This window comes from Pelophylax lessonae (genome assembly GCF_965119305.1).
Source record: "Pelophylax lessonae genome assembly, chromosome: 3".
NCBI classification, from domain to species: Eukaryota; Metazoa; Chordata; class Amphibia; order Anura; family Ranidae; genus Pelophylax; species Pelophylax lessonae.
The window spans coordinates 515,876,598-515,904,594 of NC_138770.1; the positions used below are offsets into that span (position 1 = coordinate 515,876,598).

The following is a 27,997-nucleotide window of genomic DNA, read 5'->3' on the forward strand; positions in this document are numbered from 1 at the left end:
TAATGGGACGGCTGGTGATGCAACAAGGTGAGGGATGTGGCGGCAGCAAGTAAGTGGATGTCTGCTAACAGGCGCTGCCATGATGGATCTGAAATGACAGGTGCTCTTTAAATGTAAGGACTTATTCTTGCTGGTAGTTAGAATCTTTAATATTTGCAAACAAAATGAAGGTTTCCTATTTAGAATAACAAGCTGTCAGGTTAGTAAAACAGCAATATCAGAATCGCTTCAATCATACAGTTTGTAGTGTACATAATTTGCAAAGCAATGGGATAAATAAATATTCCTGAACATTGTTTTATCTCATGGTTACTGTGACATTGTGTTAATGCATCAATACCGTGCATGTTATCTTAGCTTGCAGAGCTTGGATGTATTGAATGAGTTTACCAAAAATGTAATTATTGCAGAATATACAGCCTCATAGTACATAACTAAACTCCATTCCATGCTGAATAAACGAAATTATTAATGTATCTTAAATAGAAAACTATCTTTAGATAGATAGATTTTTACGCCATAAGCATTTTATTAAAATAAATTTGATAAAAATCAAAAAAATCAAATTTTCAATAAAAAAAAAAAAAAAAAGTTTTTTTTAAAAATCATTGATTTTTTCCACCGTGGTGTTTTTTTTTTTTTTTTTTTTCCCCGGTCCCCCTAGGATTAATTTGTTGCCTGCGTCAGGATTGCTGGTGTAACATCAGCCTTACAGCTAGAGTCTTTGCAAGAAAAAAAACATTCCCAGGCATAAATATATGACATTTATAACTGATTAGACCTTGAAAACATTTCTATAAACATTAGTCTGGACTTTGAATGATGCATTTATTTATTTATTTGTTTATTTTACAAAGAATCTGGACTTCATGCCTTTATGGCATCTGTTCATTATCTAAACAACCGCCATAATATCTTCCAAAGGCTTCCGCTTTAAATCGGGCACAGTGGCATCCTTGCTTGGATAGCCAACAGGTAGAAGCATGAGGAGTTTCTCATTTACCGGACGTTCAAGTAGTACCCTGAGTCGAGGACCACAATTCAACGGAGTAGTGGTTACAGTCACTAAACCTGCATACTGAAACAAAGAAGGTAATAAAAATTTTGAGTGGCTTATTAAAATCTATGCAATTAGATATAGCTTGGCTCCAAAAAGAATAGATGTTTAACGATACAATGTGGAGCGTTGCTGAAGAAAATACAATTAAAAATGTAATCATCTTTTTGTGAACAAAGATTTCCACGCCTAGAATAATGTATTCTGATCAAACACCAAAAGCGGATTTATACTTTTGACACATGTACAGGGAATTCCTCTAATTAGGAACATACAAGAATAAGGCCAAATCCATGGGATTGTAGTAAGAGAATAACTCATGTTACTGCTTTCTCTAGAACTAGAAAGCTATATAAAAAAATTCTGATAATGCAGATACTTTGTAGTTATATAATAATATAGGGTGCAGAAATAAAGTACTGTAGACTGATTGTGATATATTTCTAACTTCTTTTCTAGCAGGAGCATAAATTTTGAACTTTAATGGCTGATTCAGTCAGCTTTTACTGGGCTTTTATGCATTGTGAATACATTCCTTATGTTACATAGCTACATAGTTACATAGTTAGTCAGGTTGAAAAAGACACAAGTCCATCTGGCTCAACCAATAAAAAAACAAAAGATAGTTGTTGTAATAGTTAGACAATCCACTGTGTTAATTCTTAAGGCTCTTTCACACGGGCGATCCGATCAGATCCGCCTGTCAGTTTTTTAGGCAGATCTGATCGGATCCTCCATGCAGCTCTATGGGGCAGCGAGTGTCAGCGGAGACACCTCCGCTGACACCCGCTGCCATCCGCATCGGATCCTGTGCTTGAAATCTGGACGGATGGAAACCCTATTTTTCCATCCGTTCAGTAATCGGAGCGGATCAGATCTGATGAGAGCGGACAAGTGGTCCGCTCTCATCCGATCCCCCATAGAGGGCAGCGGGGGCTGAGACACCTCCCTCTCCGCTCTGCAAGCGGAGACGGAGCTGTCATCCGCCCGGCTCAGCGGGGATCGCGGATGGATCCCCGCTGAGCAACACGGATCCGCCTACGGAGCGGACCGTGTGAAAGAGCCCTTATAGTTGTCTCCAATAACTTTACTTTCAAACTGCTCATTAATCTAAGAGAGGGATTTAAAGAAAATGCCACTAGCACTCAAGAAATAATAACTGTGTAATATATCTGCTGTAATCTAAAATATAATGGGGCATTGCACTTTACCTTGCAGTGCATGTTCTGCAAAAGTTCTTGGCCTACAGAAGATGCATAGTGAAGCTTTGGACAAGGTTCACATTACGTTGAACCTTTAGTGACTCATGAATAAACAATAGGAATCTCTAACAACATTTATATTACACATTTTCACATTGTACATTTCAGTGAGCACAAGGGTGCTCTGAACCTGGAACAGGAACTTCACAAACATGAGAACTTAAGAGGTTAAGAGCACTCTCAAGATGTGTTCACCCTCCCCCCATGTTTAAGAAAAAAATTTAAAAAAAGGATTGCCAAGTTATACTTACCCTGTCCACATTCTAGCATTATCCCTGGTTTTCTCCTCCGTCCAACACCACCAGTCATCTTTGGGTACAGAACCATGGTCATGTAATTCTGTACATTTATTGGGGTCACAGTTCTCCAGGCCTGAGGGGTGTTTACAACTCACTATGCAAGAAACCACGCTAAGCAATGTAAATCAGATTGCAGGTGTCTAGGTGGAAGTAAACTCTTGAACTAAAAATCAAAATGTAGGCCCTCGGGCAGTTTAAGACATATAGTGCTACTATGCACCACATTCTATCGCTTTAAGGCAGACTTACCTTAAAATGAAGCCCTCCACCGACGCGCTGTCACCACTGTCAGCACTTCCATCTGCACACTCTTTCTTCCAAGTTTGCGCTTTCCAGACATTTTGAATGGCCAGGCAGTGATTATGTCACTCTGAATGGTTGGCACAGCCATCAGAGCGCAGTGTGGCTGCTTCAAGCATGAATATCTCCTAAACACTGCAAATTTAGGAGACATTCACTATAACTACAGGTAAGCCTTATTATAAACTTACCGGTAGGTATAAGTCAAAAAGTGGAGTTTATTACCACTGTAAGCAGCCACTAAGAAATCATATTTTCTGAAAAGCTTATTCTACTTCCCTGGGTTAACTCCACATTGCAGTTTTAAGATGTATCGTTACTTCACTTTCACTCTGTGATTAGTTATGTCAAACAAGCTAAAGGCAAATTTAGGCTTGCACCTCACAAGAAAGAAAGTAATGCCAATCTCTGCAGTGAACAGAGTTAATGGATGCTGAAGACCTTTGTGTTTGTTGAAGATCTTTTCAGTTCCCTATGGGTATGAGAACTGTGTTCACCATAGAGTTGTCGTTTGCCAGTATAGTTTTATTTTCCCTCTGAGATGATGCCTAAATCAGCATTTTGTTTTGCTAGTGGACAATTTTGTCAACAGTAGTGATTTCTTCTCCTTCTTCCTGTCTATTCGACTTCCTGACACCCTCACCTTTTCCTCTCTATTCCCCAAACCCATTCTATCCTGCTGTGCTCACTCTCTCCAATACCATCCACATTTATTAAGGATTCTTTCTGTAGGAAAGCATAGGGTCACGTGAATGGATTCTACATCTTTGAACTATTTATTTATTTATTTATTTTGCCCCGTCTGTCCTTTGCTCCCTCTCCCACTGTCTGCACTGGTGTTGGTCAACTTTCTTCATATGGAGGGCCTCAACTGCGACCCCTGACATTAACAAAGGACTGCACATAAAATGCAATGCATATTCAGAGTCAGGGACAGCAGACACACAACAGGATATAGTAAAAGACAATGGGCGTGATACAGGTCAGAGACTGCAGACATGATGCAGGAGATGGTCAGTGACTGCAGACATGATACAAGAGATGATCAGAGACTGTAGACATAATACAAGTAATAGTCAGAGACTACAGACATAATACAAGAGGTAATATAAAACAATAACAACGTGCACTATCTAACACATAAATTACACTTGCTGACAAAACAATAAGAGATAAAGTGAAAAAAAAAACAGAAACTATATATTCAATAAGTGAAGAAAATGTTTTTAATTTTTTTTAATCATATATAAACAAAATCAATGTCCTTATGTTTTTTCAAATATTAGGAGATCATAATCAACTCTAGATGCCAAATGTTGCATGCAGCTCCTTAGAGACAGGCGCAGACACGGCTCAGATACATGCATCTCATGCTTTATGATAGGAATGGAGGAGGATCCTCTATTCCCAGGCGTAGCCTTTTACGGGGAAACGCGTCAAAAGGAGACAGGAGTTGAGAAGTTACTGCGATTCCGACCTGCTGGGGCAATCCACTGTCTGACTATCCTCTATACAGCCTGGCTGCTTTTATTTGAATGTAAGTGCAATAGCTGTTTTAATAAATTTTAAAGCGTACATACTACATGTGACAAGACCCTTGCTCGCTCGCTTCCGCTCTCCCGACACTCCTCTGTTTCTAGTGAGTCAGCTTGCAGATCGCAACGTCTGATGGTTCGGTCAACCAAGGATCCGGGATCCGAACTACAGCTATGTGCCATTCGGAATCCATTAGAACAAACACCAAGCAGGCTGTATGTAAGTTAAAACAGGAAGACAATTTATTGGAAGAACATAGCACACTTTTATACAGAATTTGGAACATCCTGCCCCCAACAACCGCCCTCCTATTGGTCAATTGCAAGGTACCTGCAGTTCCCCTTCAGGTCCTCCTTTCGCCATGCAAATGAGGACTTGAAAATGAGTCAGCAGGGATTGGTCAGATAACTTGAGTAGAAGGACTGTTATGTGTAATGAGACAGAAGCCCCAGGGGGCAATCAATCTACACAATAGCCAGACACAGAACAATGGTTCCCTAACGAGCCCCCAATACACATTAATCTGAGTGTCAATACATCCCTTAGCAGACAGCAGGTGAGTTCATTAGCACACCCGACAATAGGTGAATGGAAAGCCACCTCAGACAAAAGCAACATTGTTAGACAGTCTGTCTCCACATTGAACTTCCTGGAATGACCATATTAGGAGTTTTACTTCCTGGTCAGAGACCTTGCTGACAAATATGAAGCAATTCAAACCATCACCCATCTGTCCTTAAATTCCACTGACGGTGAACACCGTCACACTACATAGTTACATAGTTAGTGAGGTTGAAAAAAGACACCAGTCCATCCATTTCAACCTATGATGAGTGTGTGTGTGTTTGCTGTCAATAGTATATTGTATACCTCTGTATGTTGTGGTCATTAAGGTGCCCATCCAATAGTTTTTTTAAACTATCGATGCTCCCTGCTGATACCACTGCTTCTGGAAGAGAATTCAACATCCTTACTGCTCTGACTGTAGCAGTTTGAGATTAAACCACTTCTCTTTTAGTAAATGGCAGCGTGTCCTTTTATATTCCCTTTTGCCAAAAAATTGAGTCCCTATGCTAGGGTCGCCAGTATGGTATTTGTACATTGATATCATATCCCCTCTCAAGCGTCTCTTCTCCAGAGAGAATACGTCTAATGCTTGTAGTCTTTCCTCATAGCTGAAGTCCTCCATTACCTTTATTAGCTTGTTGTCCTTCTCTGGACTCTTTCAAGGTCCAGCACATCCTTCCTGAGGACCGGTGCCCAGAACTGGACTGCATGAGTCTCTCCTCTTTGCTTGTTCACATACCATACATGGTCTGAGTGAGAGGAAAAGCCGGGTGTGAAGGCAGAGCTGCATATCATAAAGCATGCGGTCCATCCATCTAAGCGGTGGATTCTGGTAAGAGGCACATCTCTATACACGGGTGGCGCACTGGAAATTATTATTTATCACTGGGAGCAGTGTGTTTTATCATCACGTATATTTGGAACAACATAAGATCATTGACTTTGTTTATATTTGATACGTGTTGAATAAATAGTTTGTTTCTTTTCACTTTATCACGTATTGATTTGTCACCAAGTATAATTTAGGTGTTAGATAGCGCACGTTTTTATTGTTTTATATCATTTGCTTGTTTTCAGTATTCAGAAATTAATCAAGGTGCAGCAATCTTATTATATATTCCTTTTAGATTTTAGTGCGAAGAATACCTTATATATATTACATGAGGTGGTTATAGACTGTAGACATAATAAAAGTGATGGTAAGAGGTGGTTATAGACTGTAGACATAATACAAGTGGTAGTCATAGGCTGTAAACATAATAGAAGAGATGGTCAGAGACTGCAGACATTATGATTGGCGCTGCCAGGAAAGTAGGTTAATGGGAAATCTGGGTTAGGCTCCTATAGTTCAAGACCAAGTTCAACACATGCAAATGCACATAGAATGTATGTGGGAATGAGAACTATATAAGTAATAGGATATAAAAACACAATGGGTGTGTAATATGTGTGTAAAATTAACACTATGTGCTGATACCAAATCAATAAATAAATAAATGTGTTCAATACCTAAACTGCTTATTGAGACTCAACATAAATATGCAAATATATGTAAATGTAGGTATAAAAATATAAAAGCATATAAAGATAGTATTAATAAATTATGGTGATATAGAGAGTTAGTGTGCAAAGGTGCTAAAAAATAAATATAGTGCACTAATCAAACTAAATAAGGTGCATTCCGAATAGTCATAACCATCTATTCAATAAAGTGCAACTGCATACTCATAAGCAATGAAAATAAATAAGTGGGTGAACTATGTGCATCCCACACTGGTGACAATATAAACACTAGTAAATAAATAAGTGCAGCCGTGCAAATAACTATATAAATTGTGAAAGTGAGAACCATATAAATTCAAAGGCTCAAAAAGCAGGTTCTGTGTATTTTAAAATTGTCCAAAAATAGTGCAATCAGAGCTGGTACAGAAATCATAAAGTTCTATAGTCCATATAAGGATGGAGTAAGGTGCTCTTTTTTTCTATGAAGCCGGGAGTGCAGTGAGTGGTCGGAAGATAGGGTGCTCCCCCTCTCCTGGGGTCCTGTGCTTACCGGATGTCCGTACCCCTACAGGGGTAAATGGCGGGTCGATAACAGGGATCGCTCCCATACACCGGCAATCTGGTTCCGTCCTATCCTTCCTATTACCACTCGTATCCACTCCTTGCTCCGGTACACATAGGGGTTAACAAAACAATAGGGATAGAAAAAGATGGGGCTTTGCGGGCCAGTGGGAGTAGAAGGATCAGACAACGAACCGGTTGTAAAACCAAAATTACATTTTATTTGTATAAAGAACAATAAAACCAAGCATGGACTGCCATGCATATGTGATAACAGAGGACTGACATGACATACAGTAATAAAATCAAACAATTAACGTCACTCGTAGTATAGAAACATATAGGGTGTATTTCCCCAGCCTAAGGGTCCTTGGTGGCGACACAACTGACCTCTCCTCAGTCTAAGGCAAACTCCAGGCAGGAAAGGGAAACATACATGTATTTCAATTATATGGACAATACAGTCCTGGGCTGTATAAGCCCTCTATGTCTGGTTCACTAGTAGCCTGCCTGGAGTTTGCCTTAGACTGAGGAGAGGTCAGTTGTGTCGCCACCAAGGACCCTTAGGCTGGGGAAATACACCCTATATCTGAACCACATAAAGAAAGGTGCTGCCCGTCCTATTCAAGCTATGTAATACAATACTAGATTTATTATATCTAGGAGCGAATATATATAAGGGCGAATATATCAGGGAGAGGACCTTCACCTTTTGGGTCGGGACCCACCCCAAAAGCCTACAGTGGGGATAGCCACAGAAGCCCTGCCCCTGGTGACACAGTCTGGGACTTAATACATTGGATCCTATGCAAGAAATATATTCCTGATGTCTGTATAGTTTTTATATGATGAATATGGAAGCAATATTGTTCCAAGCAGCATCAGTATCGCTACAGCTTTGTCGCCTAGTACAAGTCACTATCAAGAAGGAAAACATCGGTCTGTTATGGTCTCTCAGGCCCTGAGGAAGCCTTGAGCGAAACGCGTCGGCTTGCTGGGGACCTACCGTGACCGAATCCAGCTTGAGACCCATTTTTCCACCTTATACAGGCTCTGCTTTTTGGTTATAATCCCTTTTGGGGACATGTTTCTATACTACGAGTGACGTTAGTTGTTTGATTTTATTACTGTATGTCATGTCAGTCCTCTGTTATCACATATGCATGGCAGTCCATGCTTGGTTTTATTGTTCTTTATACAAATAAAATGTAATTTTGGTTTTACAACCGGTTCCTTGTCTGATCCTTCTACTCCCACTGGCCCGCAAAGCCCCATCTTTTTCTATCCCTATTGTTTTGTTAATCTCTCACAGGGGTAAGGGCCTATACTACACGGTATTTTTGTGTACACATAGGGGTTAAAGCATCAGGGAGAGAGCTCCAGTACAATTCCCGGGTATATGAAAAAGGGGAAAAACAGAAGCCTCCGATAGTGCAGGATTGCCTTTAAAACTTTTATTTAGATTCCAAAAAAGACATGTAATCACATAAAATCAACATGCAGCGCATCCGTATGGCATAGGGTCCGCAACTACCTCGTTCGCGGTGCTCGCCTGGGATCAGCGTGCGTCCCAACCGCGTTCCTAGCCTCGGGATCATTGAGGTGCTCTTTAAACAATAATTTTTTTCCACTGCATTCCGAGCCCAGAGTATTCTAGGCTGAATCAGCAAGCCAAATCTTCTGGTGTATTTCCCAACACCACCAAATGAGTGCAATGCAAACTCACCAGGCTGCTCTAAGCACCAAAAACAAATGAACAGGTGTATTTTCTAGTCCTCCCCTCCTTCACTCCTCCACTCTCTCATAGACAAAGCAAATGAAATAGGCCCATTGTGTAGTATATTCACATTGTGGTGAAAATATCCTGTTTAAAGACCACCTCACTGGAATTTATATGCAAAGGACATTTGTTGCACTTTCATAGATTGAGCACTTTGTTAATATCTGTAAATCATTTTTGGTTGCAATTTTTTGCACAGTTAGTATTTTGCACTGTCCACATTGCCTCTGAACCAAAGTGCTTTCCTCTTACACATCCACCATCTCCTTCCCCTCTCCCATGCTGCCTTAGTCAGCCTCTTACGGCATAGTGATCGCCTCTGCGCTCCACCAGCTCTAAACTTCTTGCTTTCTATTAGCCGACTGAGAGCAGAGATGGCAATGTTACTGCTCTCAGTTTGCACAGGACATAAAACTTCAGTGAAAGAGGACTAAAAGGTTGAAGGATAAGGGAGGAGTGAAGGGCAGATTATGCTTTCTCCCCTTCCTCCAGCTACAACAGGGACAGCCAGCCTGGACAACACAGATAGAGGACAGCTCAGCTGTTGTGTTTTGGCTGTGAAAGCTGTCATGTGTCCAACCTAACCACCACTGTGACATTTAAAGTGACACAACTTTACTATTCTGCTCAGGGATATGATTTTTGCTGTCTATGGCCGGGTTTTGACTGAGGAATGTGCATAGGGGGAGGGTAACATTGTATTGTATTTTACTGTCCGATGTTCAAGCTGTGGATTGTATGACATGCTGTTTAATCTCTGGAGTATTCTTTCTTATGTTCAATAAGATCATTTTGATTCAAAGACAAAAAAAGCGACACAAAACTTTATCCTTATTCTCCAAAAACTATCAATACATATTCACTACTTCATGGCCCTGTGATTTATTTTTCATGAAATCATTTATTTTGTTTTTACGCCTCCTTGTAAAATCCTCCATGAACTCCTGAACCTCTCCTTTTCATATTCATAAACCTCTCTTTTCATATAGTTGTGGTCATGTGCCCTGCTCTATGCACAGATTCCATAGTTCCTAGTCCATCTTGAGAGTGAGCAAATGAGGAAGGCTACATTCCTACAGTGGGACCACGGGACCATAGAGAATGAATGAAACCACCGTCTCATAGAACTTGGATCACATGAGCAATAAAAAAGGAATTTTCCTTCACACACACTGCCCACCCTCATACCCCCTTTATTTATTTCTTGCACATACTGCCCACTGTCATACCCTACACTCTCCACTCCTGCACATACTGCCCACAGTCGTACCCTATACACTCGTCTCCTTCACATACTGCCCACTGTCGTACCCTATACACCCCTCTCCTGCATATATTGTCCACTGTCATACCCTACACTCTCCACGCTTGCACATATTGCCCACTGTCGTACCCTATACACCCCTCTCCTGCATATATTGTCCACTGTCATATCCTACACTCTCCACGCTTGCACATATTGCCCACTGTCGTACCCTATACACTCCTCTCCTGCACATACTCCCCACTGTCACACCCTACACTCTCCACTGCTGCACATATTCCCCACTGTCATACCCTACACTCTCCACGCTTGCACATATTGCCCACTGTCGTACCCTATACACCCCTCTCCTGCATATATTGTCCACTGTCATACCCTACACTCTCCACGCTTGCACATATTGCCCACTGTCGTACCCTATACACCCCTCTCCTGCATATATTGTCCACTGTCATATCCTACACTCTCCACGCTTGCACATATTGCCCACTGTCGTACCCTATACACCCCTCTCCTGCATATATTGTCCACTGTCATATCCTACACTCTCCACGCTTGCACATATTGCCCACTGTCGTACCCTATACACTCCTCTCCTGCACATACTCCCCACTGTCACACCCTACACTCTCCACTGCTGCACATATTCCCCACTGTCATACCCTACACTCTCTCCACTGCTGCACATTTTACCCACTGTCGTACCCTATACACTCCTCTTCTGCACAAACTGACTGCCATCATACCCTCTGCACTCCTCTCCTGTGCATAACACCCACTGTCAAACCTCTTGCCTACATATACCACCTGCTGTCATACTTTCTCCAATCCTCTACACATCTTACCACTAAAAGAGTTCTTTAACATTATAATTTCCTCACCCTTGCCTGCTCTGGAAAGGACACATATTTGCTAGTTAGTTAATACAGTTGGGATTACCAGATGATAATTTGCATCTTCTTGACAGTCTTATTTGTAGAGGGCCAGATTAAATTGTCTTCATGCTATTCAATATGTAATGTACACCACAACTTGCAATATAGCTATTTCACACTTATTGCCCATTCACACCAGAAACTGCACATAACTGCACGTTTTTGACTGCATGTTTACAAACAGTCAAACTGTGTTTGAAGCGCGCTTGGCGCACGCTTGAATGCATTTTGTGCTGCATTTAACACTCTGTTCGCAGTGCATTTTTCTATACATTTTTGGGCTTGGCTTTCTTGGCTTACAGGGGTATGATGCGGGACATTTGAAGCACGTTTGTAGTGCATTTGTAGACCATTTATAGCGGGATTCCTGTATTTACAGTGTGGAAAAATGCAGCATGCTCTATTTTTTTTTTTTAACTGTACAGATCAGCACTACAATGATATGAACTATGCCCATAGGAATACCTTGATTTTGGGCTGTCTATGCAGCCAATTGCCAAGAGATTACTCCTCTGCACTGTGTAAAAAGGCTGTTTTATCCTGTATTCTGTGATCCTCCCCTTCTTCCACAGTCCCCAATCCATCTGCTGAGAGTATAGAGCACTAGGAAGCACTCTGCACATGCCCAGTTTGATGTATATTGCTACAGTAGGTAGTTGTTTTTTTGGGGGGGAGGGTGCATGTGATCAGCACAGGGCCAATCAGCACTGTCCAGACAGAGGTTCAGGGGTCCTGCATCCTCATTGGACAGTCTGGAGAATGAAAACTCCTTCTACAAGCTTTAACCAGTGCTCGGCCAGACACTGGTATAAGTCACGAGACTGCTATAACTGCTGATGATAAAAGGTATTTAGCAGTTTATATTTACTAAAATAATTGCATTTCCATGTTCTGTGTACTGTGGGAGACCAGACATAGTGAATGCAGGGTCCTGGGTTTAGTAACACTTTAAGTTATATGGTGTAATATACTCTACCTGAATGGCTGCCAGGAGTATTCCACAAGCAATTGACACACTGATCTCATTGTAATAATGGGTCTTCTTTCTGTCACTAGAAAGTATTCCATATATTTGTTTAAAGATCAAGATCAAATAGGGAGCTGTGTCTAGATATTCTTTTATCCAGTTTGTTCTAAAAATAGAAAAAAAAACCCATTAATACGGCAATATATATACATTAGCTTGTATGCTTAATTGATTAGAGCAAACCTGTTATTAAAAAAAAATATTCCAAACCCATGCTAAGCTAGATATTTTTGGGTGAATATATTTGCCTTTAGCTGCACTCCTTCATCACAATAAAAATTCTGGTCTTTTTGTGTATGGAAGAAAACCTCAACCGATAATACAGCACATGGTGTTTAAGCAGTAAATTGTCAAACTGAGCTCTGGGGCAAACTACCCTTGTAAAGTTAGAAACAAGAAAAAAGCTCCAAGTTCAGTGTGAAGAAAAGAGTCAAAGACTCACTGCCAAATCCCTAAAAAATGTAGAAGCAAAGAGAGGAACTTCCCCATGGGACTTTGAAAGCAGCGGAGTATAAAAGTCAAAAAGGTTTATTAGGTACAAAACCATAAAAAAAGTGATAAACATCACAGTATAATTAAGAACAATGAGTAGGTCATACAGTATTTAGTGCTAAATGACATCCACTATAGTCAGTACCTGACTGTATCTCTAATTGGAGAGACCTACAGGGTAGTAGGGTTCACAACAAATCCCAACATGTTTCGGAATAAAACATTCCTTCTTCACTGGGGAGTAGGATGAAGACACTATTTTAATCTATAAATAACAATAGGTGTGTTAATATACATAATATTATAATAACAGAATAAAATGCACAGGTATATTCCTATAATCATAAAAAGCATCTACTCACATTGTATGTTATTACTCAATGAGTACCATACCCACAGCTACCACTCACTTCCCATATTTACCTCCTGCCCCTATCTTTGGATGGCCCTGGGAAGTTTTTAATGTGAAGGGGCACGTGCTACTCGTGTTTTTGTCATCTTGTGTTATTGAGTAATAGCATACAATGTGAGTATCTGCTTTTCATGATTTAATGAATATACCTGTGGATTTTAAGCTGTTATTATAATATTATGTATATTAACACACCTATCGTTATTTATAGATTAAAATAGTGTCTTCATCCTACTCCCCAGTGAAGAAGGAATGTTTTATTCCGAAACATTTTGTAATTTGTTGTGAACCCGACTACCCATCTACCCTATCTCCAATTTGAGATACAGTCGGGTTTCGACTATAGTGGATGTCATTTAGGATTATATACTGTATGACCTACTCATTGTTCCTAATTATACTGGGACGTTTATCAACTTTTCATGGTTTTGTACCTAATAAACTTTTTTGACTTTTATACTCGGTTTGCTGCTTTCAAAGTCCAAAGTGAACAGCCTATTTGCATTTAGTAAATCCATCCCACTGAGTCCAGGGAAGTGTCATAGAGTGTGCTATTTCTCATAGTGGTGGGTATTATCATCAACTGATGGCATCTCATGGGAAGCAGCTGGGATGGGATCGACATTGAAGAGGAGCAAAAGGGTATGTAGAAGTACCAGAGTATAACTCTTCAATATGTTTACTTTAGATTAGTACTCAATGTTACAGTGGAAGAAGGACCCAAACACTAACTATTTTTTTAAGCATTCATTCCACCTTCCTCCTACCTGTCTAGCATACTCTCTATAAAAAAGATCTGTGTACTTACCTCTTTTTAAACCACTACGGCATGGTCATGTGAGCAGCTGGTTCACTCACAGTCATTGTTGAGCACTCCCTTACACAGGAGAGCCGAAGCTGCAGGATTACATGACCAGACCGGATTAAAAAAGTTAACTGCACACATCTTTTTCAAACAGGGAATGCCAGAGGAAGGGGAGGGAACATTTTTTTAATAATAGTGTTAGGCTTTTCTTCCACTTTAACTGTAATGTTAAAGTGATTGTAAAGACTCGTGTTTTTTTTTTTTTTAATAACAAACATGATATACTTACCTGCTCCGTGCAGTGGTTTTGCACAGGGCAGCCTGGATCCTCCTCTTCTCGGGTCCCTGGCTTGAGCTCCTGGCCCCTCCCTCCTGTTGAGTGCCCCCACAGTAAGTAGCTTGCTATGGGGGCACCCGAGCCGAGCTGTAGCTCCGTGTATCCATTCAGACACGGAGCTGCCATTCAGCCCTGCCCCCTCTCTCTCCTGATTAGCTAACTGAGTTTTATTGACAGCAGTGGGAGCCAATGGCGCTGCTGCTGTGTCACAGCCAATCAGGAGAGAGAGTCCCGGACGGCTGAGGCACTCGTGGACATCGCTGGATAGAGATGGGGCTCAGGTTAGTTTTAAGGGGTGCTGGGGTGGCTGCTGCACACAGAAGGCTTTTTACCTTAATTCATATAATGCAATAAGATAAAAAATAAAACCTTCTGACTTTACAACTCCTTTAACTACATAAGGACCGGAAAGTTTTAGCCCCTTAATGACCAGGCCATTTTTTGTAATATGGCACTGCCTTATTTTAACTGACAATTGTGCAGTCCTGCGATGCTGCACCAAAATAAAATTGATGTAATTTTTTCCCATAAATAGATCTTTCTTTTGGTGGTATTTGATCACCTCTGTGATTTTTATTTTGTGCGCTATAAACAAAAAAAGAGTGACAATTCTGAAAAAGAAAACAATAATTTTTACTTTCTGCTATAAAACATTCCTGATAAAAAATAAATTAAAAAATCTAATTGTTTTCATCATTTTAGGCCAATATTTATTCTGCTACATATTTTGGTAAAAAAAATCCCAATAAGTGTATATTGATTGGTTCTCGTAAAAGTTATCGCATCTACAAACTAGGGGAAAGATTTATGTGATGTTATATTATTTTTACTAGTAATGGCAGCGATCAGCAATTTTTAGCAGAACTGTGACAGATCGGACACCTAACTGACACTTTTGATGCTTTTGGGGGGACCAGTGACATTACTACAGTAATACAGTAATACAGTAATCAGTGCTACAAATATGCACTGTTACTGTATTAATGACACCGGCAAGGGAGGGGCTAACACCAGGGGAGATCAAAGGGTTACCTGTGTGCCTAGGGGATGCTTTCTACCTGTGTGGGGGGTTGTATTCACTGGATAAACATAGAGACCTGTGTCCCTAAATAGGAGAAACACAGGATCCATGTGTTCATCACTGACAGAACAGCGGTCTACCGTGTTTACATCAACATTAAACAGGACAAAATATACAATGAGATTTATACTTTTTATCAACAGTAGATTTTTTTTTTTAATTAACAGTGATTAAAGTAGTAAAAAGTGTGTAAATTTTTTTATGTTTTTTGTTTATGGATGGCATAAAAAACAACAATTTTTGCAAGATAGTATCACTAAGCAAAAGCCTTGTTAGTCTTAAAAAAAATATGTTTTACTTTGTTTTCTTAAAGTGAGACTGAACAGAGAAGGGCTAATTTACATTATTCATTCATATAAATCATATACAGGTGCAATTTAAAAAATAATTAGAATATCATCAAAAAGTTAGTTTTTTTCAATAATTCAGTTAAAAATTAAACTCTTATATGGTATATAGATGCGTTACACGCAGAGTAATATATTTCAAGCATTTCTTTCTTTAAATTTTGATGATTAAGGCTTACAGCTAGTGAAAACCCAAAAGTCAGTATCTCAGAAAATTAGAATATTGTGAAAAAGTTCAATATTGTAGACTCATGGTGTCACACTCTAATCAGCTAATTAACTCAAAACACCTGTAAATGTTTCCTGAGCCTTTAAATCGTCACTCTGTCTGGTTCAGTAGGTTACACAATCATGGAGAAGACTGCTGACTTGACAGTTGTCCAGAAGACAGTCATTGACACCCTCAACAAGGAGGGTAAGTCACAAAAGGTCATTGCTAAAGGTGGCTGGCTGTAAACAGAGTGATGTATCCAAGCATAATAATGGAAAGTTGAGTGGAAGGAAAAAGTGTGGTAGAAAAAGGTGTACTACAGCCTTCAGGGGAATGTGAAGCAAAGGCCATTTAAGAATTTGGGGGGAGATTCACAAGTAGTGGACTATGGCTGGTGTCGGTGCTTTAAGAGCCACCACACACAGACAGTTCCAGGACATGGCTACAACTGTCGCATCCCTTGTGTTAAATCACTCCTGAACCAGAGACAATGTCAGAAGCATATTACCTGGGCTAAGGAGAAAAAGTACTGAACTGTTGCTCAGTGGTCCAAATTCTTCTTTTAGGATGAAAGTACATTTCATTTGAAAATCAAGGTCCCAGAGTCTGAAGAAAGAGTGGAGAGGCACAGAATTCAAGTTGCATGAGGTCCAGTGTGAAGTTTCCACAGTCACTGATGATTTGGGGAGCCATGTCATCTGATGGTGTTGGTCCACTGTGTTTTATCAAGCCCAAAGTCAGCGCAGCCCTCTACCAGGAAATTCTAGAGCACTTCATGCTTCCCTCTGCTGACCAGCTTTATGGAGATGCTGATTTCATTTAACAGCAGGACTTTGGCACCTGCCCACACTGCCAAAAGTACCAATACCTGGTTTAATGATCATGGTATCACTTTGCTTGATTGGCCAGTAAACTCACCTGACCTAAACCCCATAGAGAATCTGTGGGGTATTGTCAAGAGGAAGATGAGAGACACCAGACCCAACAATACAGATGAGCTGAATGCTGCAATCAAAGCAACCTGGGCTTCTATAACACCTCAGTAGTGTCACAGATTGATCGCCTCCATGCCACGCCGCAATTCATGCAAAAGGAACCCCGACCAAGTATTGAGTGCATACTATACTATACATTGAAATATTTTTCAGTAAGCCAGCATTTCTGTATTAAAAATCCTTTTTTTTAATTGGTCTTATGTAATATTCTAGTTTTCTGAGATACTGCAGTTTGGGTTTTCACTAGCTGTAAGTCATAATCATCAAAATTAAAAGAAAGAAATGCTTGAAATATATCACTCTGTGTGTAACACATCTATATATGAGTTTCACTTTTGGAATTGAATTACTGAAATAAATTAACTTTTTGATGATATTCAAATTTTTGGAGATGCACTTGTAAATCATGCCACTGTATTTATTCTAAGTACCCTATTCCTGCAATGCTGTTATGTGGTCACATGATTGTTCCCTGTTCTTTGGCATCTGCAGGGAAAGATCTTTAGGAGGGCCTTCTATTAGTCAGCTGATGTATGCACTCAACAGTGTGAGTCTGTGTCTGGCCAGTCCTGATTGGTGCTGTGCCAGTCACATGACTAAAAAAAACATTTTTCGGAAGAGCAATTCAAATTAGATTATAAATATCAAATAACTGTTTTACAGCTCCCAAAAAATCTTTAGTGAACATCAAATGTGTATTTTTTGTGCGTTAGCACAGTGTAGGCAGAGTCAAAGATAATGAACGCTAGCTTTCATTTTGTTCAGATGGCATCTTAATCCAAGGCTCTTTTTTTTACTTTACAGGTATTAGCAATTACATTATATATATTATTACTGATTCGTATTAATACTAAGCTTTTTGTGAGTTTCTTAGTGAATGTAATCAATCAGCATACTATGTCCTGCTCCCACAGTGTTTAGCAAAAGGAAGACATGGACGAAGGGGGGAGGGGAGTGTTATTTACCACTGTATACAGTGCATCTGGAAAATATTCACAGCGCTTCACTTTTTCCACATTTTGTTATGTTGCAGCCGTATTCCAAAATTTATTAAATTCATTATTTTCCTCAAAATTCTACAAACAATACTCCATAATGACAATGTGAAAGAAGTTTGTTTAATATCTTTGCAAATTTACTAAAAATAAAAAAATAAAAAATCACATATACATAAGTATTCACAACCTTTGCAGTGACACTCAAAATTGAGCTCAGCTGCATCCTGCTTCCACTGATCATCCTTGAGATGTTTCTACAACTTGATCGGAGTCCATCTGTGGTAAATTCAGTTGATTGGACATGTTTTGGAAAGCCACACACTTGTCTCTATAATGTCCCACAGTTACCAGTGAATGTCAGAGCACAAACCAAGTCATGAAGTCTAAATAATTGTCTGTAGACCTCCGAGACAGGATTGTATGGAGGCACAGATGTGGGGAAGGGTGCAGAATAAATTCTGCAGCATTGAAGGTCCCAATGAGCACAGTGGCCTCTATCATCCATAAATGGAAGAAGTTTGGAACCACAAGGATTCTTTCTAGAGCGGGCCGCTCGGCCATACTGAGTGATCAGAGGAGAAGGGCCATAGTCAGGGAGGTGACCAAGAAGTCGATGGTCACTCTGACAGAGCTGCAGCGCTTCACTGTGGAGAGAGAAAACCTTCCAGAAGAACAACCATCTCTGCAGCATGCCGCCAATCAGGCCTGTATGGTAGAGTGTCCAGATGGAAGCCACTCCTCAGTAAAAGGCACATGGCAGCTCACCTGGAGTTTGTCAAAAGGCACCTGAAGGACTCTCAGACCATGAGAAACAAAATTCTCTGTTCTGATGAAACAAGGGTTGAATTCTTTGGTATGAATGGCAAGCATCATGTCTGGAGGTAACCAAGCACTGCTCATCACCTGGCCAATACCATCTCTACAGTAACGCATGGTGGTGGCAGCATCATGCTGTGGGGATGTTTTTTAGCGGCAGCACCTGGGAAACTAGTCAGGATTGAAGGAAAGATGAATGCAGCAATGTACAGAGACATCCTTGATAAAAACCTGCTGCAGAGCGCTCTGGACCTCAGATGGGGACGAAGGTTCATCTTCCAACAGGACAACAACCCTAAGAACACAGCCAAAATAACAAAGGAGTGGCTATGGGACAACTTTCTGAATGTCCTTGAGTGGCCCAGCCAGAGCCCAGACTTGAACCGGATTGAACATCTCTGGAGAGATCTGAAAATGGCTGTGCACCGACGCTCCCCATCCAACCTGACTGAGCTTTAGAGGTCCTGCAAAGAAGAATGGGAGAAACTGCTCAAAAATAGGTGTGCCAAGCTTGTAGCATCATACTCAAAAATCTTGAGGCTGTAATTGGTGCCAAAGGTGCTTCAACAAAGATTTGAGCAAAGGCTGTGAATACTTATGAACATGTGATTTTTTATTTTTTTTATTTTTAATAAATTTGCAAATATTTCAAACAAACTTCTTTCACGTTGTCATTATGGGGTATTGTTTATAGAATTTTGAGTAAAATAATGAAATTAATCAATTTTGGAAAGAGTTCTGTGAATACTTTCCTGATGCACTGTATATGCTCACATGTGTGACTCTATAGTCATGAGGGCTGCACAGATAAGAAAAAAGAAATGAAAAGCTTAGAAAGGAACTGAAATTGAGCATGCTCCATAGAGGAAACCAGCTGTTCTACACAATCTGAGGCTGCAGTGGGGACACAGAGAAGATGAGACAGCTAAAGGCAGGATAAACTAGGTATATTTTATTCTATGCAAAACAAAACTATAGTGCCATTTAGTGCACACTCAGTTCTATAGCATGGAATTTGAGTTTTTCATAGTCTGGGTTTAACCACTTCTGGACTGGAAGATTTTCCCCCATAATGACCAGGGCATATTTTGCGATTCGGCACTGCATTAATTTAACGGACAATTGCGCGGTCGTGCGATGCTGTACCCCTGTACCCAAATAAAATTGATATCCTTTTTCTCCCACAAACAGAGCTTTCTTTTGGTGGTATTTTATCACCTGTGCAATTTTTATTTTTTGTGCTATAAGAAAAATAAGAGTGACAATTCTGAAAAAAAAAAACAATATTTTTCATATTCTGCTGTATAACAATCTCAAAAAAAAATTAAATTTAGCCTGGTCGCACGGCTAGTATTGTTAAGACTGTTGTTTGTTATTAAAGTTCTTCAAAGACAGTAACCCTTGAATTATGGGAGATTATGGGAGATTTTGTTCCGTGAGGAGCCAGGACCATAGACTGCTATGCGAACGGACTCTTCTCCCATTTGACTCGCGGAGCCTGCTGGGAGTGTCTTTATAAAGGGAGGCGGGATCAACTTTCGCTCTCTTGCCTCGATTTTACAGTTATTCTCTAAGTACGGTTAACTTTAATTTGTGGTCACTCTCCATCAACTTAAACATTCAGTGTGTTTATATTGTTTCTGAATACAATCCTCTAGCATATATATATATATGTATATACATTATATATGTGTGGCTTGTATTCCAGATCCTGAGTGCTGAACCCTACTCAAGTTATTGGTTGGAGATTCAGGATCTACATTACTATTGACATTCTTGCATTACCATTGATTCTGTTTGTACATTCTCTAACTTAAAATCAAAGAGCAGTAAACTTGATCTTTTGTTGCAATCCTTGTGGTCTTAATCATTTAACATGGCCGAACTAATAGTGTCAGTTGGGTTGGAGCAGGTTCAGGGCAACCGAAGGGAAGAGGATATACCTGCATTAAGCCACTCCCCTGGGAGCAGGGCTACATAAAAATCTATTTTTTTTTAACATTTTAGGCCAATTTGTTTTCTGCTACATATTTTTGGTAAAAAAAATCTCAATAAGCGTATTTTGATTGGTTTGCGCAAAAGTTATTGCGTCTACTAATTACGGGAAAGATTTGTCATTTTTATTGTTTTTTGGTTTTTTTTACTAGTAATGGCAGCGATCTGCGTTTTTTAGCGCAACTGTGACATTGTGGTGGACAGATCGGACCCCTAACTGACATTTCTGACACACCAGTGATATTACTCCAGTAATCAGTGCAAAAAATATGCTCTGTTACTGTAATAATGACACTGGCAGGGAAGGGGTTAACATTGTGGGTGATCAAGGGGTTAAATGTGAGCCTAGGGGAGTGATTCTAACTGTGGGGGGGGTGTGGCTTCTGAAATGACCATAGAGACCTGTGATCCTATATGGAAGGATCACAGGGGCTCTATGATCATTCCAGGGAGAAGAACGGTCAGCTGTGTTTACAACAGCCGACCGTCCTTCTCTCTCAATGGGGAGAGATCACGGGTGTCCCCCTGCAGAATGGGGGCCAGAGCGCGGCGGCGGCGGCACAAGCTCGCCCCCTAGCTCCCTGCTCGCGACTGACAAAGCCCGACATCAGTTTGCGCAGGAGAGCCCCATTGTCGCAGTAAATAGGCGGTGGCCGGTTGGGAAACGGTTAATGACACTTTAAGTTCTTAAAGAAGAGCTCCAGGCTTCTGCAGAAAAAATAAAAGTCAGCAGCTACAAATACTGTAGCTGCTGACTTTTAATATTAGGACAATTATCTGTCCAGGAATCCAACGGTGTGTAGCGGGGTCTTCCATTATACAAGTTCTAAAAGACTGCTGCTTGACATTTGAGAGGAACTCGGCTCCATCTAGTGGCCAAAAGGACACATTGCAGCGGCTATGGAATGTCTTTTGATGTTATTTTCCTTTCAGGAAGTTGAGCAGTCTTCATCGCCCATAGTGCTTTGAGAATACCAGGGTGCACTGCTGCACCGCACAGCCTTCTGGGGGAAGCTTTATAAAGGAAGGGAGGAGCCAGGCTCACTCTCTTGGGAAAAGACACAGTGAGACAAGCAGGATGCCAGTGCTGTGGGCTGATGCTGTATGCTAGGCCGAAACTCCTGGGCCTTAAGTGACTAAGTTGCAGTGTTTCATCTCCAGTAGAGGATCCCTCCTGGAGGTCCCATCGATGTTCTACAGAGACCAGACTCATCCACCCCAAATACCTAGCGCGGCTGGTGACAGAGGCCGGAGACTGAGACAGCAGCGGAGGCTTCCTGGGAGACAGTCCTGTTGGTGAGAGGGCACCTGCCCAAAAACTGACTCTATCTATCAAAGAAGTAACTTTAGTCAGGATTAGCCTTAGAGTAGTAGAAGGCAATATACCAGGTGGCCCAGTACATCTCTCACAGAAGTTTTACCGGCAATCCTGCACAGACACCCCGCGGTGATTACTAACTGTTTGCTGCCATTCTCTCTATTGATCACCCATCCTCAATGTGGATTACAAATTGCGAGTGCACCAACGTTGCTAGCGAAGATATAGAGAAGAAACAGCGGACTCAGATAGGTCTGACATTCTGATACTGTGTCTAACTGAATGCTGAGCCTTATCTCCAAAAGTATAATAGTGATTAAGATGGCGGTCCTATAGGCTCTGAGACATTTCCTGAAACAATTAATGTGCCCTTGAGGAGTGATATCACAGTATTTATTTTATCTTTGATTAATTAATTAGTATATCCTTTTACAAAGTCATATTTTACTGTATCGAAACTGTTTATTTGATTCACAGTAAATAACTTTCCTGTTTAAAAGCAAGCTTGTGTGTGGTCACCTTGTATTACCCAGAAGGACTGCAGCTGGAGAGAGGTAACAGGTCATTATTATTTATTGAAGTGTTATATTCCAATCTGTGTAGCCATTTGGTATTCCAGTCCTATTCTGGGTCAGTTGTGCCTAGGGAGGGTTCGAGCCAATTCTGTGGGTTGTTAGGCAGGACGTAGACCCAATAATCTAATCAGCAGCTCCTGCGGGGGTGGTGCTACACGTGGGGGCTCGTCCGGGAAATCTACAGTCCTGCAACACAACCCTCTCAGCCACAGAATCCCCCTCAACGCAGAAATGGATCCTACCGCTGCAGCCGAGTGGTGCAGGGAAGAGAATGTCGTAGTGGAAAATGGCCTGGTGGTTGAAATCAAGGGAGAGGTCTGGACTGAGGAAAAACTCCTCCCAGTTTTAAGGGCACTGTCCACAGACAGGAAATTCTGGGTGACTGACATAAAGACAGACACCACCGTTCCACACACGTATGCATTGTGTGAGTGGAGGAAGGGGGTCCCTGATTACTTTAAGGGAACCAGTGTAAAGACTACTGACCAAACAGAACTTTTCTTAATACATCCAGAAGTCCTTACTGAAGGTCCCTCATCCACCACTCCTGGGGGATCCAGCAAAGAAAAAGGTGTCCAAGAAGGGAGTCCAGAGTCACCACCTTTGTCTACCTTTAGCTCAGAACTGTGTGCTGTTCTCGGGGAAATCGTAGCAAAATGTAGTAAGGACTCCCCAAACTATCTGATGACTGAATATAGGAAGCTCAGGACATTCTCTGGGAAACAGCCTGTGCCTTCGACAGAAGATGGGTTTGAAGAGTGGTTAGATACCGCCACTCAGGCTTTGGAAGAGTGGGAGGTACCAGAACAGCACAAGAAACAGAGAATCACAGAAAGTTTAAAGGGACCTGCACTAGAGGCCGTACGTAATCTCAAGCTAAGCAAAAAGAACTGTACTGCACAGGATTATCTAGACATTCTACAAGATGTATTTGGTCGGACGGAGAACGTGGCTGAACTTCTTTACCAGTTAGACCACTGTTACCAAGAAGAGGAAGAGAAGTTGTCCGAATTTATTAGACGCCTAGATAAGATCATCCACCAGATCTTGATAAAGAAAGGGATAGACCCCCGGAAGGTAGATGAGACTCGTGCACGGCAGGTGCTGAGAGGGGCTCAACCCTTAGATCCCATTGCCATACTGTTGCGAACTCGCCAAGATGGTGGCATTCTGGAATACCCTGACCTGATCCGAATGGTCAGAGAAGAAGAGGTCATGTTAGACAACAAAAGGAAGAGTCGGCAGTTTGACTCAACTGCTCGTGTCAGAGTGATAAGTGCAAAAGAAAGTGACTCGCAAGTTGAACTCCTAAAGACCCAGGTGTCCCAGTTGATAGAAATGGTGTCCATCCTGACTAGTCAGGCATCTACTCTACCTGATGGGAACGTGTCAGAGAAGCCGGATAAACCTTCTAACCTTAGAGTAGACCCGGAACCGAGACCTAGGAGATCGCTAACTTGTTTCAACTGTGGGGGAGTAGGACATGTTAGAGGAGTATGTCCCAGCCCAGGAAATGTCGCCTCAGAACCTCGCAAGCCAGCGGAAAAACTTCAGAGGGCACCCGTGAAGGAGTCGACCGGGTGCCCGCCAGTTTCAAGGGAATCCAAGAGACTCAATGATTCAGGGAATCTGAGTCAGGGAGTCAGATCCAGGTACAACGCCCCTAGTTCTATACTCCAGGCTACTGAGAGAAGGAAAATCAATGCACACCGGGCCCAGAGGGGACTGAAGTCCAGAAGAAAAAAAAAGAAAAGAGCCTGGGTGCAGAGAACTGAATCAGACAACAAGGCCACTTCAAGAGAATTCCCAACTAACTTGGTCGGGCCTTCCCCTGTAGTCTCTGTCCAGGTAGAAGGAATTTACACAAGAGCCCTCCTTGACACTGGGGCCCAAGTGACTCTTCTGTATAGAGACTTCTATGATAAACACCTTACCCATCTACCTCTGCAGAAGTTGGAAGATCTGGAGATATGGGGTATCGGGACTCAAAGTTTTCCCTATGACGGGTATCTGCCAATCAAGTTGACCTTTGACCCATCAGTGGCTGGTGAAGCTGAAACCTTCGACACCCTAGCGGTGGTCTGTCCTCGTCCGCCAGGGGCCAACAAAAGCTCTCTCATCGTAGGGACCAACACTGACCTAGTAAGGCGCCTCCTGACACAACTGGTCCAGGGACAGGATGCTCCAGCGCCAAGGATTCACCCCATGCTACGGCAGGCCTATCAACGATTAGTATTGGAGCAAGAGACTCCTGCAGAAGGAGTTGGAAGACTCTGGAAGTTGGACAGAACGGAAAAGGTCTTGCAGCCAGGAGAGGTGGCTTGTCTGAAAGCTTCCGTTAAACTCACATGGAAACAGCCGGGCCCTTTTATCATCTTTGAATCAGGTCCACAGGAAGAGGAGAGAGGGATAGAAGTAATCCCTGAAGTGATCCCTTTGAAGGTGTTACAGAAAAACCATGGAAGGGTTTTAGTGAGTGTCAGAAACACCTCTACTACACCGGTGAAGGTACCGGCCAGAGTGCTGTTGGGCCAAGTTAACCCGGCTACCCCAGTTGTCCCATCTGATCTTAAAGAGGAGGGAAGGGGTGAAGATGTTATAGAAGAGCTCTGCTCTGGAAACGCTGCCCTCCCACCAGAATGGGTGAAGAGGGCCAAGGCACAACTTGCTGGATGGCGAGGAATATTTTCTAGGGCTGAGTTCGACGTGGGATGCGCCAGGAGTGCCACTCATAAGATCCGCCTGAGTGAGGACAAACCTTTCCGAGAAAGAGTCCGGCGAGTTCCCTTAGGTGACTTAGAAGATCTACGTCAGCAGCTGGCGGAACTCAAGAAGACTGGGGTTATTCGAGAATCCAGGAGCCCATATGCTTCTCCGATAGTGGTAGTCCGGAAGAAAAACGGATCTCTGAGGCTTTGTATCGACTACCGAACACTGAACAGAAGAACCATCCCAGACCAGTATACCACTCCTCGAATCGAAGACGCCCTACAGAGCCTGTCAGGGGCGAAGTGGTTCAGTGTGATGGACTTAAAGAGTGGGTATTATCAGATCCCCATGCACCCTGAAGATCGGGAGAAGACAGCCTTCATCACCCCTGTGGGGTTCTTTGAGTTCAATCGCATGCCTCAGGGATTGTCAGGGGCCCCTGCTACCTTCCAAAGGCTGATGGAAAGGACCGTTGGAGATATGAATTTGATAGAGGTACTGGTATACTTGGATGATGTTATCGTGTTTGGCAGAACTTTGGAAGAACACGAGGAGAGGTTGGAAAAGGTCCTGAAGAGGCTACATGAAGAAGGCCTGAAACTTTCTCCTGAGAAGTGCCAATTCTATCAGTCCTCGGTCCATTACCTGGGCCACATCGTGTCTGAAGAAGGGGTGGCCACCGACCCGGACAAGCTGGATGCTGTCGCCTCCTGGCCGAGACCTACAAATGTGACCGAACTTCGGTCGTTCCTGGGTTTTTGCTCCTATTACAGGAGGTTTGTAGAGGGGTTCGCCAAGATTGCCCGACCCCTCAATGAGTTACTAAAGAACGAAGAAGATGACGTTCCTGAACTGGTCAAGCCAATGAAGTCCACCATGGGACCCCGGAAGGCCAAGGAGTCCATCCAGGATCAGTGGACCCCAGAATGTGAAGGGGCTTTCATTCAGTTGAAAAAGAATCTAACCACTGCCCCTGTGTTGGCCTACGCAGATCCCACGAAACCATATGAACTACATGTCGATGCCAGCCGAGATGGGCTGGGTGGGGTACTCTACCAGGAACATGGGGGCCACCTGCGACCCGTAGCCTACGTGAGCAGGAGTCTACTACCTGCTGAAAGGAATTATCCTACCCACAAACTTGAATTCCTGGCCTTAAAGTGGGCAGTGGTCGACAAACTGAAAGATTACCTGTACGGAGCTGAATTCATTGTCAAGACGGATAATAATCCCCTTACCTATCTGTTGACTACAGCTAAGCTGGATGCAACAGGACACAGATGGTTGGCTGCCCTCTCTAGCTTCAACTTCAGCCTGAAGTATCGGCCAGGAATCGGGAACAGGGATGCAGATGCCCTATCCAGAAGGTTGCATGCACCACACGAACCTGATGAAGAATGGACCCATTTGGCTCCAGAAGGGGTGCGTGCCCTATATCAGGGAACTGAACTTCGATCCAGAGGAGGATCAAGAGCCGAAGAGATTGGGGTTTCGGCTGTCGGAGTACCCAAATACTATTGCAGGGTGACCCAGGTTGAAGGGGAAGATTTACCCCGGCTGTCCAAAAGGGACTTGAGGAAGGAGCAGCTGGAAGACCCTCTGGGAAAACTTCTTTTGGAAGCCTTGGAGATCCAGCGCCCTGAGTTGCTTCTCACCGACTCTCCTCAGGGGGCCCGTCTGTTGCATAGAGAGTGGACCCGGTTACAGATCCGAGAAGGGGTGGCCTACCGAAGAGGCCCATCTGAAGATCTGGAGGAGAAGTGGCAACTGTTCTTACCAGCTAAATACAGGGAGAGAGTTCTGGCTGCTCTTCATGATAATCATGGCCATCTGGGACCTGAAAGAACTTTTCAGCTTGTCAGAGACAGGTTCTACTGGCCCTGTATGAGGGCCGAAGTTGAAGGATACTGTCATTCTTGTGTCCGATGTATACAAAGGAAGACTCTGCCACGTCAAGCAGCCCCAATGGGCCATCTGCAAAGCCAGGGACCCATGGAACTGGTGTGCATTGATTTCCTTTGCCTAGAGCCTGATCTGAGTGGCCAAGGGAATGTCCTTGTGGTAACAGACCATTTTACCAGATACGCCCAAGCATTCCCAACAAGGGATCAGAAGGCCTCTACAGTAGCCAAAGTTCTTGTAGAAAAGTTCTTTGTACACTATGGGTTACCACAACGCCTCCATTCAGATCAGGGAAGAGACTTTGAAAGCAGACTGATCAAGAGACTGTTAGATCTGTTAGGCATCCAAAAGACTAGAACTACTCCCTACCATCCACAAGGGGATGCCCAGCCGGAAAGATTTAACAGGACTCTTTTGGACATGTTGGGGACTTTAAGCTCAGAGAAGAAACAGCATTGGGGCAAACATGTAGCTGCCATTGTGCATGCCTACAACAGTACTGTCAGTGATGCTACTGGATATTCCCCTTATCGTCTAATGTTTGGACGAGAGGCTCGATTGCCAGTGGATTTGGCCTTTGGCATCTCGCCCGATCACACCTCTTCAGCATCGCACAAGGGATATGTGGACCGACTGCGGAAGAGTCTGAAATCGGCCTATGATAAAGCTCAGGCCACATCTGATCAACGTGGACTGAGGAATAAAAGGAATTTCGACTTAAAAGTTCGGATCCAAGACTTGCAACCAGGGGACAGGGTATTGTTGAGGAACTTGGGTGTCCCGGGAAAACACAAGTTGGCAGACCGCTGGAAGTCCCAACCTTATGTTATCTGCAAGCAACTACCAAACCTCCCTGTGTATCAAATTCGGCCTGAAGGAAGTGTGGGTCCATTGAAGACTTGGCATAGGAACC

At 42.4% G+C, this 27,997-nt stretch overlaps 1 protein-coding gene across 1 annotated transcript in view; it reads right to left on the reverse strand.

Annotated features, from left to right (window-relative positions):
* Positions 1-809: 809 nt before the first annotated feature.
* The window catches only part of IYD (iodotyrosine deiodinase), a 62,596-nt gene continuing 35,408 nt past the window's right edge, over positions 810-27,997 (reverse strand). The window contains exons 4-5 of the mRNA XM_082252296.1: positions 12,041-12,197; positions 810-1,078 (exon numbers count right to left, since the gene is read on the reverse strand). Of these exons, the coding sequence (XP_082108422.1) occupies positions 896-1,078; positions 12,041-12,197 (340 nt within the window). The 3' untranslated portion in view covers positions 810-895. The remainder of the gene's footprint in view (positions 1,079-12,040; positions 12,198-27,997) is intronic.